Source organism: Passer domesticus, chromosome 25 (genome assembly GCF_036417665.1).
Source record: "Passer domesticus isolate bPasDom1 chromosome 25, bPasDom1.hap1, whole genome shotgun sequence".
Taxonomy (NCBI): domain Eukaryota; kingdom Metazoa; phylum Chordata; class Aves; order Passeriformes; family Passeridae; genus Passer; species Passer domesticus.
In genome coordinates this window covers 6,565,311-6,585,633 of record NC_087498.1, presented here as the reverse complement: position 1 = coordinate 6,585,633, position 20,323 = coordinate 6,565,311, and the positions used below count along the sequence as shown (strand labels likewise).

At 43.3% G+C, this 20,323-nt stretch overlaps 1 protein-coding gene and 1 long non-coding RNA gene across 8 annotated transcripts in view; one reads left to right on the top strand and one right to left on the bottom strand.

Annotated features, from left to right (window-relative positions):
- MAGI3 (membrane associated guanylate kinase, WW and PDZ domain containing 3) overlaps positions 1 to 15,713 on the bottom strand; it is a 53,220-nt gene extending 37,507 nt beyond the window's left edge. For 3 of the 7 annotated variants that reach the window (XM_064399307.1, XM_064399308.1, XM_064399314.1), the window contains exon 1: positions 15,195 to 15,609. In XM_064399307.1, coding sequence (XP_064255377.1) covers positions 15,195 to 15,516 — 322 coding nt within the window. In that variant the 5' untranslated portion in view covers positions 15,517 to 15,609. The other 4 variants (XM_064399312.1, XM_064399313.1, XM_064399309.1 and 1 more) reach the window with 4 other exon arrangements.
- A 43-nt stretch (positions 15,714 to 15,756) lies between these two features.
- LOC135286250 (uncharacterized) lies at positions 15,757 to 19,838 on the top strand. Its single transcript, XR_010350682.1, has 2 exons — positions 15,757 to 15,809; positions 16,683 to 19,838. It is a non-coding gene; the product is annotated as an uncharacterized LOC135286250 (long non-coding RNA).
- Positions 19,839 to 20,323: the final 485 nt, after the last annotated feature.

Genomic DNA, 20,323 nt, shown 5'->3' with positions numbered 1-20,323 from the left:
AAAAATCACTGAACCCAGCCTGGGAGCTTGAGACCACTCACAAAAACCAAATGTGATTCGCAAGATCTAATTATGACTCTCGAAGTGACAAAGGAACATAAAGCACAAGAGAAAACAGGCTTTTGACACCACAACAGCAGATGAATCAAATACACTGACCAGAACATAACATGGAATTGTCAAGGTTGGAAAAGAACTCTTAACGTCATCAAGTCCAACCATCAACCAGCACCCACTATGTTCACCACTAAACTATGCCCTCAAGTGCCACATCGACATGATGTTTCCTAGAAGGCTTTCAGGGATAGTGACTCCACCACTTCCCTGGGCAGCCTGTTCCAAAGCTTTACAACCCTTCCCATAAAAAATAATGTCCCAACACCTAATATAAACCCTGCCCCCAGTGTAATGCGAGGCCATTTCCTGATCATGATCTACTCAAACCACCATGCAAGTGATGGAGCTGGTACGGCAACAAATCAATGGGTTCAAACATGTTAAAAAGATGTTACAACACTCTAAAAGGTCAAAACAACAATCAGAACTTGTAATACAAAGACACATAAAAAAATTAAAACACAAAATTGTTTTAACAATAGCACTTTATTAAAACTTCTTAATTATGCACTCAAGGCCTTGCTAAGTTTTAATCACTGTGCAGCTCAATACACTACAGAGGCTATTTTGGGTAAGTAGTATCTGTCGCTGCTACACTTGTACTGTGAAGTCGAATACAGAGGCTTACAACCATGAAATGAGTTGTCTGTAGCTGTCACAGGTTACAGTAACACATAAATCATTTAGTCTACTCTTAATTGAAAAGTGGAGCACCAAAACAAAGACAAGTAACCTGAACAATGGAGATGATTTTCCTAGGGCTAACTATGGCTTGCTTTTCCACAAATAAACTTCTATTCATTCCCTTAAATTTACAGTGTGAGGTTTTAATTTATTCACACTAGAGAAAATGCTTTACTGAGACAGCAAACAAACCCATTTGGTCTGGAAAGCACAATTAACATATCCAACTGAACAAAATGTTACTTGAGTCCCCAGACTATTCTAATATTAATGCTTCCCTTCGGAAATCTCCAGCTTACGTGCAAATTCAATTTAATATTATTCCATGTCATACCACAACAAGGGACTGCACACAGGGCACCTGTGCAGGTTAACCTGTCATAGTTTTTGGCAGAAACTGCTAATCCTTCTGTCTGTCCAGAGAGTGCATCACGTTTCAGCAGTGACGTATGTCTAACATACCGCATCTCATTGCTTAAGCAGCGTGCAGCTCTACAGAATAACACGCTTCAATCACATCCCCAAAGAAAAATGTCCTTGCAGCTGCTCCCTGTTACACAAGCCATTTAATCTACTTGGGAGTTGGCACTGCTTTCCCAACAGAAGGGTACGTGTTCACATGCCAAGACCTTTTTTGAGTGTTCGGATCAGAATAGAATTTATGCAAATCACAGACAGGTTTATTTTTAGTCTGCTTTCAATAGGAAGCAAGATATGCAATTACACTCTGCATAATTTCTAGGCCCACTAACCTATTTCAGTACCGAGTTTGGCAGGCCAGGAGTCTGACAAAGATACTCTGTTGACAAAGATGCTGCATGTCTGTTCTCCTTTGAGCAGACAAACCTGTGGGGTGACCATCCACCATGGAAAACAGAAAATGTTCCCAGCAGAGGTGTCCTCTAGCTGTGTCAGTGAGCAACAGCATGTGGACCGTTGTAGCTGGACCTATAAACTAATTCACACAACAGCAAATTGGGTTTTTAAATACCAGCCCCATCCTGAACATCGCTGCTTTGCACTGCCTACAAGTGTAACACCTTTTGTAATACATCATTCCCATACAAGAATGTCACCCAAGGGCATTTTAGTGGCTTCTCAATGCCACTTTCCCATGAGACGCCCCCAAGGTCCCACCACCACAGAGGCCCCCTGAGCACAAGGGTAAAGGAGCAATTCCTGCTCCGACAAACATGAGTCATTATGCAACCTTTATGAAGGAATTAGATCTTCCTGCAACCAGCTTTTCAAGGAGCCTGGGAAATCCCAGCACTGCTGCAGGGTGGGCTGCAGCATTCCCAAGGGACAGCTGATGCTTCAGGCTGCAGATTGCACTGCTGTGACTCACCACACTCTGAAGGACTCGCAGGAACCCGAAATCACCAAGATATTTGTGCCAGGGCAGCACTCCTCTGATCAAACCCACAGAAGTGCTGTGTTACAGCACTATTGATTAGGGACGTCTCATGATTTGGAAAACAATCCCCCCCACAGAGCTCACTGCACAACACAGGCAGTCAGTGAAATCACTGGAACTCCAGATGTGCATCAGCCATGACTAATGTCAGTGCTTGACTCACACAGTTCACATGGCAATTCTACCCCAGGGGATGCTTTACTCAGTCTACTGCAACACCCAAGAGCCAGGGGCACACCAGTGTGCAGCACAGCATCCCACAAAGAGCAGAGACATTGATCCACATTGACCTGTCACACCTATGAATCCCTCTGGTGTCACTGCATGAACTCCATTTCTATTATAACCCAATTTTGCAGGGAAGCTTCTGTTTACAATCTTTATCACAGGCTGTTGTTTAAGTAATCAAGTAAGAGAAAACCATTTCCATACGTGCTCAGTTAATCATCACATAATATAAAAAATGAAAGGAATTTCTCTTTCTGTTTGCACAAGATATCCTATTATTTCATCACTATTCATTTAATAAGACTTATTTTAGTTATGGAACCCAGGATTTTCAATTAACTGTGAAAGAGTGCTCTCTCCAAGGAGTACACATGAGGAGCTGGATGCCAGCAACAGAGGAACTGCTCAGCCTCTGAGATCCAGCTGCTTTCTAGTGAAACACAAGCACGCTGGACTTGCCCAGGCAGTGCTGGCACACCCCACCACAGCCCTTCCCTGCAGAAACCCAGGTCACAGCAACCAGCCTGGCAAAAATACACCAGAGGTGCTGACTGATGAGCTCCAATGCATGTCTGGGAGTGGTGCAGGATCCTACTGACAGCCACAGCTGCCAGAGGCACTCACCTCACTATTTGGCACAGTCATTGGAATTTCTAACAAACCCAGCCAGCTGAGGCTGACAGACTTCTCCTCATTACTGATGCAGCACTTAAGTTGAAAATCCATGCGCTTCCCCATCATCAGTTTGCAGGAAAACATGTCTAAAACCAGTTCTAAAATCAGCTCGGCTGACCTTGGTGTAACTTACCACAATACAGTCAGCTCTTCAGGAACACAGGTGGTTGAACTGATGCTGCCAATGTTTAATGTTCAGAAATTTCTTCTTTTTTTCCCTAAATTAATATTATTATTTCCGCATGCTGTATTTACTGTTTTATGTATGCCTCTGCCTGCCAAGGAATTGTTAACTAATCATAATGATATTCATTTTGCTAGCACACAGCTGGGAACTTGGTTTTGCAACATCTGTTTCTCAGCATTTCTTCTTCTTATCTATCTGTAGTTAGCAACAGAAGTGTCTCAATGGAGGATGACAGCATGTGGAAAAAGAAGCTGGTAACCAACAGCTATTAAAACATAAACCTTCACAGAATCACAGAATATCCTGAGCTGGAAGGTACCAACAAGGATCATGAAGTCCAGCTCCTGGCCATGCACACAACCACCCCAATGTAACAGCAATATGGTGATCTTCTTTCAAGAGATACTTGTGCAATAAAGTGTTCAGAACACCTGCGTTCAAGAGATTGGCAGATTAAAAATGGGCAAATAACCTATTCATTAAAAGGATAAATTTGATTTTCATAATCAGAATTTACTGAACATTAAAAGAAAACTTGCTCTTTCAGTGGTCAATTGTATAACGAATCCAGCTCTAGCTGGCATGTGTCAGTATTTCCTCACCTATGGAGAGGTCATTCCACACAGGGAACACCACAGCTGTATTTCCAATTATTTTTAACTTCAGAGCAAACTTCTTTCTCTACTCTATACAATAAACGAGAACTACTCAAAGCAAGAAAAATATCATGGGCAACAAATCCACAGTAACTTCATTTTCACTCTATGATTTCCAGCATAAGCCATGTACAAACATACTTCAAAAACCTAAACCATCTGATTTTAGAAAATCCTGCAGGGCCATGGCTGTAGTGAGGGTACAAATGGTACAATCACTCATGGCCATCTTCAAAGATACCTACTAGACCTTCTCCAAGTACAATAAATGACAAAATAAACATTTCAGCAGTGAACAAGAATCAAAGTCTAGAGAACAGGGCAGCAAACAACTGCTCCCCAGCAGATGTCTGTGACAACTGTCTGGCTGATACGCCATTAAATTAAGTGACTAACTTGCACCAGTTGCGTTGCTTCAATTAAGACTGCCCAGAGAACTGCTGGAGTCACCATCCCTGGAGGTGTTCAAAAAACATTTTTTAAATGAGGACATGGTTTTGCGGTGCTGGTTGATGGCTGGACTTGGTGACCTTAAAGGTCTTTTCCAACCTTAACAATTCCACAATTCTGTAACTTAATGTTTGTGTAACCACGTTTGGCACAAGGTGATTGCTGTAAGCAAAATAATAATGTTGTTTAGGTCATGAGGCAGAAAGAGTCCTCAGTTACAAGAACAGAAGTTTCAATGCATTCAGACTGCAGTGCATTCCACTAGGGAAACTCGCCAACCAACATCTGTATGGAGCTGTCTCCAAAGGCTGGAGCCATTTATATTTGCTTAAAGAGCTCCCTAAATTAAAGACTGACACAGAAATGGAATCCTCGAAAGAAAGCACTTCAAATAAAGAGCTTTGAAAGCACATCCAAATCCAATTTCTGTTCACAATTCGCAATCAACCAGAGGCAGCTATGGCTGTGCACCCCAACAGGAACACCCAAACTAACAGCACAGAGTTTGTTCCTGTATTTATTGCATCATTCCTTTCCTATCATTCTTGTGTGACTGTATAAGTTCTGCAGTAATCTCTCTGAAATGCTCCATGATCATTAGAGCACAGAGCTTGTTACCCACATAGACTTTTTAAAGCACTCCCTTTTCTCCTCACTTGCAGGACACACACAAACCTGAGGGTAAGAGTTTTAAAAGGTTACATTTTTGTCTGAATACCAGTATATGTTATATATCAACTGACCAATGTAGTAAAACACTCAGCTAGGTGATAAAAACCCACCCTGAACCTACAAGCGTAAGAATTACATTGGGCAAATCTGACAGCAGGCACCTGTTCTAACCACATTAATCATTTCATAAAACTGCGACTGGAATGTAGTCAAGATCCTTCACAATTTTACTCTTCATATTGAGTCAGAATCAGTCAGCAATTACATAGCGAGCACTTGATTGCTACTAAATAAATCCATTTAAATTCCCAAATTCATTGTTCAGTGCCCATTGGCAGATCTACAGCAACAGCAAAGAAAAGGAAACAGACATCTTGCTGTTCAAATAAATCATGGGATGAAGAGAGATTAGCTTGTCTTTACCTGCCAGTTTAAATTCTTACTAAGAGACTTAACGAGGCTTTCCCAGAGGCACTGTCAGAGCAATCAGGTGAAGCCAAGGCAGCACATCCTCACCTGCCCAGCGCAGGGCACCCAGAAGGTTTACGGTGCCAGGAGGGTCTGACTGGAGAGGGCTAACTGCATCATTTGTTACTCTAAAAAATAACGGTGCAAGTCCAGCATGCTGGTTAAGAATAATCTTTGCACAGAAAAATTCCAAATATTCTCTGCTTCTCAACATAATTTGCCACAGCACTGAGGTCCAGCTAAGTTTGCAGGCATTGGTCAAATTTTCTGCATTTGAACCAAGTGCACATTGTTACCTCAAAAAGCAGATTTTATTTTTACCTCCACTTATTCATTAAAAATAAGAAAAGCCTTGCAGTTTGCATTTAGAATTTGAGAAAAGCCTTGCATTCGGCATTTATAACTTAGACTGCCAAATAACAACGAATGCCGAATCTTTTCAGATCACTTCAGTCTGAAGTGAGCACCCACTTCTTGTGTCCCAATTTCAAATTCTTTAGATAACACCAAGTTCTGCTGAAGAACTGGGTGGTTTTTTTGAAAACACTGTTTCTGTCCTTAATATCCAACATCTCTGCAGCCCTGCACACCAGGAAGAGCAGCAGACCTCTTAAGAACATAGTTCAAATAGAAAAAAAAAAAATATATATATGCCAAAAGGCAGTAAATAAGGATTTCAAATGAATTTCCTGCCACCCAAAGGTAATTCAATAAAGCAGAAAGTGACTCAAGTCCTTTTTCTTTTTGCTGCATTACATCCACTATAAGAAACAGCTCATAGAAAGAACTTCCTCATGTAAAAGCTTTTTTACTATTCCTACAGCATGACACTTCACATTAGAGATCAGGTTTTGATGTCTGAATGGAAGAATACCCTATTTTTAGTAGATTTTTCACTGAGAGAACAACTGTGGACACACTACCCACACTTGTGTACAAATACAGACTGATGAAAAGGTTCATGAATACCCCAAAGATGCCATCCTCCAATGCCCCCGACCGTCTGCCAATGTCTGATAACAAATAACTCCATTTTAAGCAGTGTCCAACACCACAGTTTAAATAGGGGCTCATCTACACAATAGTTTTCATGCTCCCTCATTTCAGGTTCCCTCCCTCTGCAAAGGCCAGAGAAAGTAAATACTGATTCATACCAGACACACCTGTCTCGCCTGTATTTTGTTACAGAATTTGTAGTAAAATCTGACTGTTGCAAAATCTATTAAAGCTATGCAAATCACAGCATGGTAACACAGTTTTCCAATATCCACAGAGTTCCAATTCTCAGTATTTCAGATAAGGAATTGCTGGAGTAACACAAATGCTTGCAATGCTTCTTTATGAGGCAAGTGCCAGCTCCAGTGTTAGACAGCTAACAGCTGGAAACGAAGAGCTGTGAAAATAAGTTTAAAAAATTTTCTAAGAACATTGTTTCAACAGTAAAAATACCTCTGATTTACAAACAGTTGTAGCTTCAGGTTCAAACCACAACATGAGTTTAAATAAACCCAGGGCAGACCCTGTACTCACCAGATCTGACCAACATCTATCAACAGGGAGACACCAAAGGCCAACCTGAGCTGTGGCCACAGGGCATCTCACCTGCTCTCTGGGCTGCTCTGGGGTTCAAAGTTATTTCCAACTCACGACACCCAAACCTGGACATCAGCTTACAGGTGATGTTATTTCTGCGCTCCTGTTGGCACTACGCAGGGGCCTGGGGCACAAAACAAGTTGTCATCACACTCTCCAACACCTTCTGTGAGCTATTTACTGTGGCAGAAGAATAAAATGAAAAATTCAAATGAATAAGGCCATTTAGCCACCCAAACAAAGTCACAGTGAAGCGTTCCCAGTGTGGTACCTTACGGCTGAGCCGACATATGTAACTTTTCTCCTAAGTTCCTCATTTCCATACTGACAAAGTGACAGGAGGTTTAAGAGATTTATGCCATAAACCTAAACTTAATTTTGAATCTGGACACTTTAAAGGGGTTAAAAGACATCCTTGGCTGTGGAGGACACATATTCTGAAACATTTTGCAGAACAGAAAAATATACCACTCAGTACAATGTAAATAACATTCACTTCACTGCATTTATTTGCTACTCTGAAGAACATTACAAGTCCCACTCTAATGAATTCCTTTAGGTACTACCAGCTTCTCCTAATGAGCATTAATTAAATTTTTCCAGCATCTCTACCTTCACCACAGAAAAGTAATTACTCACTGCTGCCCTACAGAGAGGGAAATAAAATCCACAGGATTAGGTTTTTTTTTTTTAGAGTGAGTAACTAGGGCAGAGAGGACAGCCTGCAACTTAAGAGTCAAGTTGTGTAGTCCGTAATTCCACAACATGACCAATACTTCAGGCCCGGGATTGAGTAAAACTGTTTTCCTGCTGCCTGCAAATAAACCACTAAATAGGGTTTAATAATAGTCCCCAGGTTTGTCAAGGACATAACTACTTGCCTTTTTCAAAACGTTTAAGAGGACACAGCACAAGCTATTACCTCAGCTGTTCCGCATGGTTTAACCCCCAGATGCACACACCCATCCACAGTTCATACCATATCTAGCAGGGCATACATTTTAAAAATATATTAGTTGTATATACGGCATATTATTGCCATGTAAAACAAAAAGTACATGCATAAGTGGCATCTGAATATGTCAGATCTTAAGTCATAGAACCATACAATCATTACAGCATAGTCTGGGTTAGAACAATTTAAAAAAAAAAGTGTTTGTTTTTTTTTAAACAAGGACCAACACTTGCTATGAAAGAAAAACACAGCAATTTTGTTGTCAAACTTATGTCATGAGTATTTTTTAATACACCAGACACAATTCATTGAAGTTCACATTTCAAACATCATCTTCCAAGGAAGCACTGTCAACTAGAAGGAAAACCAAGGCAATACATCTCTCAATACATTCCTTAGCACTGGAACACCACATTCGATTACTTACTGGTACTTTCCCTCGATGGCACCCACAGTACCAAGCAATTTTCACAAACAAGTCCTCCCTGCACCAAAGCATTTCCAATCTAATCTCACTGAAAGAAGATTAGTGAAATTACTGAGAGATAATAGTTGCAACAACAGAGGTAAAAATACTTCCCTGGTACTTTTGGTCAGCTGATTTTTGAGGATTCTTTAGAGCAATAAAGGATGAAACAAGCCATTAAACATAATTCCCAGGGCTCTGACTCTCTTTTACATAACAGGATTCTGAAATTCCTCCACTGACCCCCCCCCTCCAAGTACATGCATTAGGAGGAAATCATTTCTACAAACCTAAAACTTTAAAGCTTAGTTATTTCCTGATAGTTCTGTGGTTTTAGAGGAAATAAACTGGATGTTAATCCTCTTGCATTTAATGAATAGTACCAGCAAACTCTGCTGCTTTTTGCTGCAACAAGGTCATGGCAAACCTGGTGTATAACCAAAGCAAAGTTGCATCTGCAGGCAATGAAATCTCAAAGAGGGGGATAGCTTAAGTAGTTTGGGTGTTATTGTTGTCTATTTGGGGAAAAAAATGTGTCAAAATAATTTTTACATTCACAGAATTAAAACTGCAGAAACATTTCTTAGATTTTTCATAGAAATCACTTAGAGGAGGGAAGTACTTAATCAGCATATCAACTTACACCAAGTTCAAATTATTTATCAATGGGTTTATGCTTTGGTTTTTAACAATGTCAGCAAAATAAGTAAGTTACATACATGCACCTCTATACTCAGCTGCAGGACAAAGCTGGTAGGCAAAACCAGCTGCACAAACACCAGAAACATGCCAGACACAGCACATGGCCCTCACTTCTCCTTCAGTTACACTTTTGCTGTGATCTTCCAAAAATTCCTGTAGGGAAAAGGAAATCTTATATGAAAACAGGCACTTCTGCTTTGTGCTGCTAATTGGTTTTTAAGAGAGTGATGTAAGAGAGTGATTTTCCTGCCCAGACTCACTAAGTTTTATGCTGAACATCCCTCTTCTGATATATGTTGTGCGTCCAGAACTCACAGCACACACCCAAAATACCATGCATGCCGTTTCCTAAAATTTGACTAAATTACACAACTACTGAAGAGACGCAATACTTTTACAGGGATTACTAAACTAGACAGCAAACCACCCAGCTCTTTGTATTTTTGAGTAAATTCTTTATGTAGTTCTGCTGAACAGAAAGTGAGAGGAAAAACACAATAGGAAGATTGCAGACTTGTGTTGATCTGCTACATCATCACAAAAATCAGAATTACTAGTAATTTGTCATCTCTGTTGTTAATTGGTGTTTGAATTTGTGTTAAATTGATCTTTTTTTTGGGTCCTCCGTGGACCATGATGGAAATGGGATCTTCTCCCAGGTGCTATTTCAGCAGAAGTTGGATAACATGGCTTCCAATCTGATCAGCTTTAAAAACAGGAGCAAGTATTTTAGGTGGAAAGTGTAGTATCTTAGGAAGGGTGTTTGTCAAGGAGATACTAAAGGCGCTAATGGTGACAAGGGAGTTGTAAAACCTGTGTAAAGCTGTCTCCAGTTGTTTAGGGTGCAGATGCAAGTAGTTACACCCAGCCATGTTCTGCCATTAGTCCAGGTGCAGCTTTCAATATGAAACACAATCACAGCAAACTCTTGTACAGGCTTATATCACTGTGCTTATGCAACCTGTTAAAGTAATGGTTTCGTGTGGAAATGTGATTCTGTTTGCAAAGCACAGGCAGGTTGTTAGTTGTAATTCTGACGGGAAGCTTTAAACGTGTGTTTTCAGGGCTACGTTTAAAAAAGCTTGCTTGAAGCTACTTTTCAATATATATGATTCTCAAGCCTGTAATTTTTATGAATTGGTGATTGTTCTCAGTTGAATGCAACTTCTTCAAATTGAAAATCCCTAGTGTGTTTACTATCCATCCTGTATCGCTCTTCACTTGCTGACTAGTGTAGTTCGTATAACTTGATCCACTGTAAACTATTTTCCTGAGATACAGTTAAAAAGTAAAATCATTTAAGTTCTGAATTGTCATGTCTCTTAGTTACATGTAAAAAAAAAAAAGTAAAGCTTGTAGTTCTGTCAGATCATGGTGTACTCGAATGGTGGTTCTTACTGTGTTCTACTTCAGTGCTGTTTCATTATTACCGTTGGTACAATCAGCCTGGCAGGTGGTGACTGAGTATCTGGCAACTCAGCCTGCAGAAAGAGGAACTTGTAGGTATCAGTAGTTTTTCTTACTTTAAGTCTCCAGTCTAGTTTTGGCGTCACTACTGTGAAGAAAGAAGGAACTCAGGGTTGTGCTGATGAGTATTTCAACAATCCCATTTGCACATACAAACATCTTTCTGCCTAATTCCGAATCATCATAGAATCACCATCCTAAAATGGTTTTAGGTTTTAAGAGACCTTAAAGACCATCCAACTTCAATCCTCCCACCAAGGGCAGAGATACCACCTCTAGATCAGGTTGCTCAGGGCCCTTCAATATGCATGCAATCATAGATTTTATGTAATCACAGAATCACAGACTGGTTTGGGTTGGAAGGGACCTTAAAGACCACCAAAGTTCTATGCCTAAACCACATTTCTCCAACCTCTGTCCAACCTTCCAGGGATGGGACAGCCACAGCGTCTCTGGACAACTTGTTTCAATGCCTCACCAGCTTCACAACAAAGATTTTTTTCCTGATATCTAATCTAAACCTACTCTATTCCAGTTTGAATCCATTCCCTTTTGTCTTATCACGACTTGCACTTCCAAAAATATCCATCTTTCTTGTAAGTTCCTTTCAGGTACTGGAAGGAAAGTAAGCATCTATGAGGATGAACTTAGCACTCAAATACCATGGATATGACTAGAACATTCTATTTCACTAATGGAAATAGAAGACCCTGCAGCAGTACTGGCCAGTTACAAGGCTAATGCCCTAATCCAAGTAATGCCAGACAGGGAAGGTCCTTGAGCACACAACAGCCGTTGAATGCATGTAAGCAGGCAATTAGCTGAAAACCAGCACTACCCAAGCATGGCTAAAATACAAATGGCCTGATTAGGATGAGCTGGCCCCTGGCAGCTTGTGTGCACATCCATACAGATATCCCACTGTACAAGCTGCCCTAGCTCTCTGTATGGCTGCTTTGCTCATCTAATCAAGATGATGATGATGAACTACACATAAAGAGAGGTATGGTTATCATCTCAAAGTTCATCTAGAATTTAAGTTTTATTTAGACAGCTTAGATCCCAGCATCAGTCCCAAGTGCCACTGGCAGATTATTCAACACTGGCCTTCCACAGACTATGCTGAGTCAATCCCTCTCCATAACGGACCTGTGGATTTTCTGGCTAGTCTGCACACACCTGAGACCATCCTGATGTGGGACATGATACTCAGCCTTGGCACACTGGTCTTGTTCTCCCTCCTCAGCTAATCAGGCTGGACATCAGGAAGAACTTCTTCACAGAAGAGGTGATCGAGCATTGGAACAGGCTGCCCAAGGAGGTGGTGCAGGAGGTCTTTAAGAAAAGACACTGTCCTTGGAGGTGTTTAAGAAAAGACTGGAAGTGGCACTTAGTGCCACAGCATTGGTTGACAAGATGCTGTTAGGTCATAGGTTGAACTTGATGTCTCAAAGGTCTTCTCCAATCTAGCTGATTTTGTAATTCTGTAATAAAGACATAACAAGAATGGGAAGGACAACAACAAAATGGTCCATCATTTGTGATGTGCAGTTAACAGATGGCATTCAAATTAATATTCATATCCTTCAAGTGTCTTATCAAACAAGCCTAAACAGCATTTTGAAATTTCCATTTTAAATTTTCTATGAGCTTGCAAGAAGTATCACAGATTTTACTGCTGTCAACTAAAGCTGTTACTGCCTTTAATGAGGGAGTGACTATTTTATGACTTGAACTAAAGCAGTCCAGATCCTGCTGTCCAAGGTCACCTGCACAGACTTCACCTGGAAGATGGAATACCAAACTCACCCTTTAAAATGCACAGGCAGACAGTGAGCATCAAGACCTTAAAAACACCCTACAATTCAGATGCAAGGAGACAAATCCCTCACTGTCAACCCCTGACACTGGATCCCCTCAGACTTGTGTCCCAATAGCACTCAAGCCTGAAGAACCAGGGGGCACACAAAGGTCTACTGGCAGAGCACTCCATGCCTTTCAAATGATGGTTTCAGTTTTGACTGAGAAAAATCATGAACACAGGACCTTGAAATAAAGTAACACAATTACGTGTCTTTGAGAATTCAGACATATTATGTGCCTATCAGGGACCACCAGCTCCTGGCTCTCACTCCCTCCATCTCAACCACCCACATGGTCCCCTGCACCTTCCCAGACGCCTTCCAAAACTTGGCAGGTTTGGATGGCTCTGGATCAAAAGGGAAGCCAAATTCAAAGTCACAGGTCTTCACAGAGAACGCCTTGTCAACAACTTTCCTAATAACATATACCCTGACTGGAAAACTGCCACTGAACAGCTGTGGCAGCCTTGCAAAAAACAACCAAAAACTAGTATGTTTTAAAATACTGATTCAAGGACACTACATCTAAAAGAGAAAATGACTACAAAAATCATCTGATGTGGTACATATGTTTCAGTATGGGAAAATTTGCTGGATCTGAAGATTCAGTTTGATCTGTTCCAAAAGTTACATAAAATCAGCACAAAAATGCTACTTCTTTTTGAACAACTCACCAGCAATGGGTTTACAAGCTCTGGATGACTATGCTAAATAGCACAGGTCCTTACAAGACTTCAGCAGCAGTTTTCCTTTGTTTAAAAAAACCTTTCCTCTGTTTTAACCAGTTACTAAGCCACAGGAGAATTCTGCTCTTGTATTTTGGCAGCTACGCTGCCACACCATGCTCACTCAGCAAGATCCTCATCCAAGTCAGTGATACCTTACTGAAAGCCTACTTGAAAATCCACCTCACCAAAATGCTCAGATTTGATTAAACCAGCCAGTGAAAGCAGCCCACTCTCCTCATTAAGTGGTATTGGTTCACATGCCCAATAGTCTCCTTCTCTTCTAAAACTCAAATTTTAATCAACTTGCTGGAATCACCAACCAGCCTGTGTTGATCTTCTGGACCCTTTTCTCATCAGTACTCTATATACCCCACTCCCATTCCTTCCACACCACCTAGAATTTAAGAAACAGGTAACACTACTGTTAACAGTTGATACCTGGAAGTCCTCATGAACATCATCTGGCTCTTGCCATTTTCTATTGCTAATTGCAGCAATTACTTCTAAATCTTTTCTGCCAGTTTTGATATTGCTGTTATAGAAACTCCCGAGCACAAGAATATTCCTATTTCACTCCACAGGAAATACAAGAAATCCCTCTGAACTATACTTTCATCTTCCACAAGCTTTCTCTTTTAAAAAGAGATTATTTTCTATCTTAAACAATTTGTCCCTCTTTTTAAAATCCTCTTAGTTCACATCTAACTTGCAGCTGTTTGTTCTTTTCCATTTTCTCCCTTCAGAAAGGATTTACAATTTTGTAAATTAAGACCTCTTTCAAAACCTACCAGGCCTTCTATAGGTACTTTTAAGATGCGCGTCTGTTTCATTTTTTTGATTGTTGTTTTAATTTAGCAAATTATATGAATCAGGACCAACAGCACAGTCTCTATATGGAAGATGACTTTCCATTAGTGGTCAAACAGGGAAAACCTGACTTAAAATACGTATTATGTGAAGTCAAAGAGCACCCAGCAGTTACCAAAGAAGAACAAGAGAAGTGTTAAGCAAAGAGACTCTATGAGAAATATTATAGACCCCAATCATAGAAATACTGATATCCACTGGGATTCAGAGAAAAATATTTTTTCCCAAGACACCTTCTTATAAGGCAGCAGGCTCACATCTGGGTTGCCTGACCAAAAAAGCAGTAGGTACCTCTGGAGCTCATGAATTAACTCATGCCACTATTCAGCATTAATCTGACATTTAACAGACACGTTGATAAATATGATTTCACCACAAGCATTAGTTAATTGAGGTGTACTCAGAAATAATACAAATCTGTGGAAAAAAAGAACAGCCGGAGTTTGTTCTCAGGGTTCTTTATCTCTGCCAAATGGGAAACCAACAGGATGAAGCGATGGCACTCCGGCGCTCCATCCCGGCCATTCTCCACCCACCCTCGACCTCTGCAAGCAGCGGATTATATAAACACCACGGAAAGCACCTCGGAGAGGAGGACGCAGGCACCGGACCCTCCGAAGGCCGTTGAGTCACCCGGAGGCCCGCGAGGGTCACACCCGCGCAAACACGGCATCGCAGCGGCGCGAAGCCGGGCGTTCCGGGCGGGGAGGCGACCCTCGAGAGAGGCCACCGGGACGGGACGGGACGGGGGAGCGAGCACCGTCCCGGGGCCGCCTCTTCCCTTACATCACGCCGCTCGGCAGCGGCGCCTTCCCGAACCCGCGGAAACTTTCCCAGCGGGGCACCCGCGCCCCGGATTCCGCCCGGTTGCCTCCGGGCGCCGCTTCCCGCCGCGGCCCTCCCGCCGCCCCGCAGGGCGCCGGCGCGGCCGGGCCTACGCGCGGCCGGCTGGGCGGCGGCGGGAGGGCCTCGGTCCAGCTCGGCGGCGGAGGGCGCTCACCTGGGCGCACGGTCTTGAGGCGCACGGGCTCCCTGAAGTGCCGCACCACGGCTAGCGTGTCGCGGTGCGTGAGGCCGCTCACCGGGGTACCGTTCACCTCCAGCAGCACGTCCCCCGGCGCTGGCGCCTTGCCCGAGAGCAGCGCGGGGCCCGGCGCGCCCTCGCCGCCCGCGGGCAGCCGGCCCGCCAGGTACGGGAACTCGCCGCGCTCGGCGCCGCCGCGCAGCAGATCGGGATCGGGGCCCGCTGGGCCGCCCCAGGACACCACGCACTCCTGCACCTTGCTCAGCCAGTGCCGCTTCTTCCGCAGCGTCTTGGACATGCCGCAACACGGGGCGACGCTACCCACCCCGCGCTGCCGCCGCTCCCGCCCCGGCCGCGGCTGCTGCCCGACTGCCGCCCCAGCCCCGCCTCGCCGGCCTCACCCCTCCACGCTCCGCCCTTCCCGTCTCCGCCGCGCGCCGCCGGCCTCACTGGCCGCGCCCCTCGTGGCCTGCTACGCCCTGGACACGCAGCTGGCGCCCGGGTGCTGATCACAGGCCGTGCGGGTGCCGGGCCGGGCCGGGCCGGGGCATGTAGGGGGCTTAGAGCCGGCCCGCCGGGACCCCCTAGGAGGTGCGGCAGGTTCCGGATGTGGCCGCCTGGCCGGAAAGGGCCCCTCAGGCAATGCCTGCCTGGGCCGGGATATCCCCTCAGCCAGGAGTTCCCCAGCCAGCGCCTTTTGCCGCAGGGTCCACTCTCAGCGAGGGCTGAGGATCTCTCCTCAGGCAGGAGCTGCTCAGTCAGTGCCCATCCCAGGCAGGGTCTCCTGTCAGCCAGCATCTCTGTCAGGATCTCTCCTCAGACAGGAGCCCCCCTCAGCCAGGGCCTTACTCCGGTCAGCTCCCGCCTAAGGAAGAGTTTACCTTCAGCCAGGGCTATCCCTTAGCCAGGAGGCACCCTTGGCAGCTGGGTGTGAGATAGATGTGAGAGCTGAGGTGGGGTGTCCATGATCCACTCTCATGTTTGCACTTAGTGCCTGCACAACCAGACAGGCAGAGAGACACACCACTCCTGTGTATTCCCAGCATTCCCATGGCTACTGCCGCTGGAACCAGTTGGTTCAAAGTAGCTTGAGCACCTCAGGCCAAAGCACAGCTCAGAACAGTGGGTACAATTTAAATATAAACAGATGCAGATACTTTTTCAACTGGAAAACACAAATCCAATGGGTTTTCTCTTCATATGAGCCTGTTTATTTAGCTGTGATTCACAGATCTCAGCACAGCAATTAACTCATGCCAGGTGCAGATTACACGCCAGGTATGTGACATGTACATCCTAGCATTTGGGAGCACAGCACAGCTGCTGAACAAAGGAAACACTAAAAAGTATGAACTACAGGAAAGTTCATTCAAAATCAGTGTCACTGCATACGAGCTAGAAATTAATTCTTTGAAAGCTTTCTGGTTCAAATTGCAAATTTCACATTTTTTTTCTCTTAATCAGAGGCTGAATTTCCACCGCAAATCTCTTGTGATGTCTACAATGTTTTAGGAGTGTCTTGAAGGTTCCAGCTGTGCCCAGTGGGCTGAAGTCCTTAAGGAGCAGCAGGGCTGCAAAAAAACCCTGAGTCCTGAGAAAGTATAACCTTGCCACTGTTTGCAAATAAAGAGGTATGACTGGAGCTTTCCTTTCTGTAGGAGGAAGTGAAGAAGCTGGTGGCTGCAGAGCCTAAAGAATATTTGCTGAGTTGTAAAACAATGGATTTTTGTTCCCATTGCTGTGTCCCCGTGTTCACCTCAGTCAGGACAACACAGTGTGTTAGAAGTATCAGATTTCAACACTGCATTTTGCAACGATAAATAGCAGCAAGTGGAAACACTAAGAAACCTGCTCATAACAAAAACCAGCAGCTGCCAATCCACTCTGCTGTTGGCATCAGCGCACATAGAATGCCATAAGAAGAGGATGCTAAGCTCTGCCACATCAGAATGAAGGACATAATCTGCTTCAAGGCAGCACAGCTTTTGGTGAGAAAGGAAGCAAAGTTTCTTTATCATACTGCCAAAGTTCAAAGGCAATCAAAACAGCAAAAACATGTCAAAACACTGTTTAATTAGTGCATGAAGACACACTTTCTCAGAGTGGTTAGAAAAGGAATTGTGGTGTTGCGTTTGGACTCCTCTGAAGTCCTTTTCCTCATGCCCAGTGCCTGCTATGTAAATCTTGGTGTGATGTGTAGGTCAGTAGACTTGTGCGTACAGGGAAGAGACCCCCACAGAGGCAAAACAGTCACACAACATGTACAAACACAAAATAAGAACATCTTCATCCTCAGCAAGGATGACATGAAAACCAGTTGTACTGATACACAGCTGGCATTTGTTTATGCGGAAGGGTGTTATTTCCTATTTTCCTGGTGACTGGGCACACAAGAGGTCTGTCTGTCTCACAACACCACTACCTGACCACAATGTTTTTACAGCTTTTGGGAGAACCAACAAGTGATGGCTAACTCCACTGCATTAACTGAAAAAAATCTTAGTTGCCAGGAAGCAGCAGTGGGCAGTGTTCTTCCCTAACAGAGCCCTCATCTCAAACACAGGGTAACAAATTATTCAGGAACCTCCATATCTCTGAGGAAGCACAAACAAATCACAGTTGAATAAGAGTGCTTCAAAGCCAGGCACTTGCTGTTCTGTTGACAGACATATCCAGGACTGTCTATTTGAAAATTGTGTGACCCTAAGAGACATTTATTTGAAGACAAACTTTTAAACATGTCATAAATTAACTTGTACAGGAGCAGAAGCTGCCATGGAACCAAACCTTACCAGGGAATTTTGTAAAGCTTAGAGAATAAACCCCAGCCTCAAGAGAAGCTTCTGTCACCCTGGGCAGACTAATCCCTGATGTCTGCGCTCCTCACCTGAGAAACGAGAATGTATCAACCCAGCAGGCTGTAGATGGGGATCAATGCATGCTTCACTGATGCAAAGCTGCACCATAAATCTGCCTGTATTTCATAAACACATCAGCACAGCAGGCAAATGAGAGACAGTACAAGCAGGAATAGCATCCATGCAGTAGTATATCCTTCTTTGCTCCTCTTTCACAAATAAATAGCCACTCTTAAGCACTACTACAATGCTGAGAACTACTCATCATTGCATACAGTAGAATCAGAGAATCATAGAATATAATAATCAAGTCCAACTCCTGACCCTGCACAGGACAACCCCAAAATCCTACCATGTGCCTGAGAGTGTTGTCCAAACACCCCTTGAGCTCTGGCAGCCTTGGGGCCATGACAACTGCCTGTCCTGAGGAGCCTTTTCAGTGCCCAACCATCCTCTGGGGAAAAGAACCATTTCCCAGTATGCAGCTTAAACCTCCTCTGACACAGTTCCATGTTGTGCCTTCAGTACTACTGTCACTGGTCACCAGAGAGCAGAGATCAGTGTTGAATGTCTCCTCAGTACTCCTGTAAACAGCAAGAGTGCTGGGCTGGGAATTTTAGATGTTTCAACCAAGATTTTACAGTAAATCAGATAGTAAATACAGATCCTCTGTATGCCGCAATTTTCCAGCTGCATATTCAACATCATTTTGCACCTGAAACATCACAAATCCTTTTAAACTAGCACTCATGAAATGAAAGACTCCTCAGGTGAAGGAAGCTCTGTAATCCTGCGACAGAGAATATGGGAAAAAACTGACAGAAAATGGTTTGTTTGTTTGTTCGACACAAACAACTGCCAACAGGTTAAAAGCTTGGGCAAGGGACGAGTCTGCCCCTGACCTGTATTGTACTGCTTTGTACAATGACAGCAGTGTTCAGTTACCCTCAAGCTGGCCAAAAAAAAAAAAAAGGGGGGGGGGAGGAGAATGACAAATAAGGCACTTCTGAAACAAGGGAAATAATTTCCAAGAGCAGGTGTCATTCAGGGATCTGCAGGACATGCAGTCATATATTCTCAAGCACTTTTCATCTTTGCTGTTTCCTCTGTGCCTCACCCACAGGAGTCAAAACTTCCAGAGTATATTTAAAAAGTAACTACAAAGATTGCTCCACATTTTAGAGTTAATGAGATGAACTAAGAGGACTTGTCAGTGTGAATAAAGAAGAAACCTACACAAATACCCCTCTGCTACTTGCTCTGGGACGCAGATGATGCGATCAAGCACCGCTGATGCCAATGAATGCAAAGAGGGGATAAAGACCCAGTCAGACACTGAGGGAAGAGTCACACAGTTGTACAGAATTACAGCATGTGTTTGAAGTCTACATTCACTTGACTTCTATAGAAGAGGATGAAGGAGGAGCAGTGGAGTGTTAGGAAGTGAAAAACAAGTCTCCTTCCCTGCTCCTACATTTGGAGGGAGCACTAGGGTTACCTGTATGTGCATCAGTCTTCTCCTGGGATCGCTCCCTGGTGTTTGAGGTGTGATTTCAGACTGACACAGCCAACCTTTCTTTGGCTGCTATTGACATCACTGACTTCACCACTTTGTCAGTCTTCCAACGGCTTGTACCTTCCAGAAAGCCTCATTTGAGCAGATCAGCCTTGCCCAACATAAAGACAACTGCCTTCATTATTCTGAGCAACAGCTCATGCAGATCTGGTTACATTACTTGTATAAATCTATATGATTAATACATTCCTTGTCTTTCCATGACTAGTATTTAAGCAGCAGCATGCAAGGGTTTACACAGAGTTATTTAGAAAAGACTGTCCCCATTCCTCTTTTTGAATGTTAATAATATAGCTAAAGTCTCAGTAGATCTGTCATAAAAATTATTATCAAAGGAACCAAGATAAGTGCAGAATTATTTGCTGTTTAGAAAATCCAGACACATCACAGAAAGGAATAATAACACAAAATAACTTTGATAAAAGTTTTACAGAGAGCATTTTTTACAGCCCCAGCTGAAATTACAGCTATATTGAATAAGCTGCTTACAAAGGCTTTAAGTTAATTTACATTTTAGTACAGGAAGTAGAATAATGCACTCTGACAGAAAAAAGTTCACCTCAAGGCAGAGGTCACCCAGCTGTTGCTACAATAGAGGCAGAACTTTGGAAAAAATATATACCTGGGGTTCAGAGTTCCTTTGGGTTGGCAACTCAGAGCTCCCCATGCTT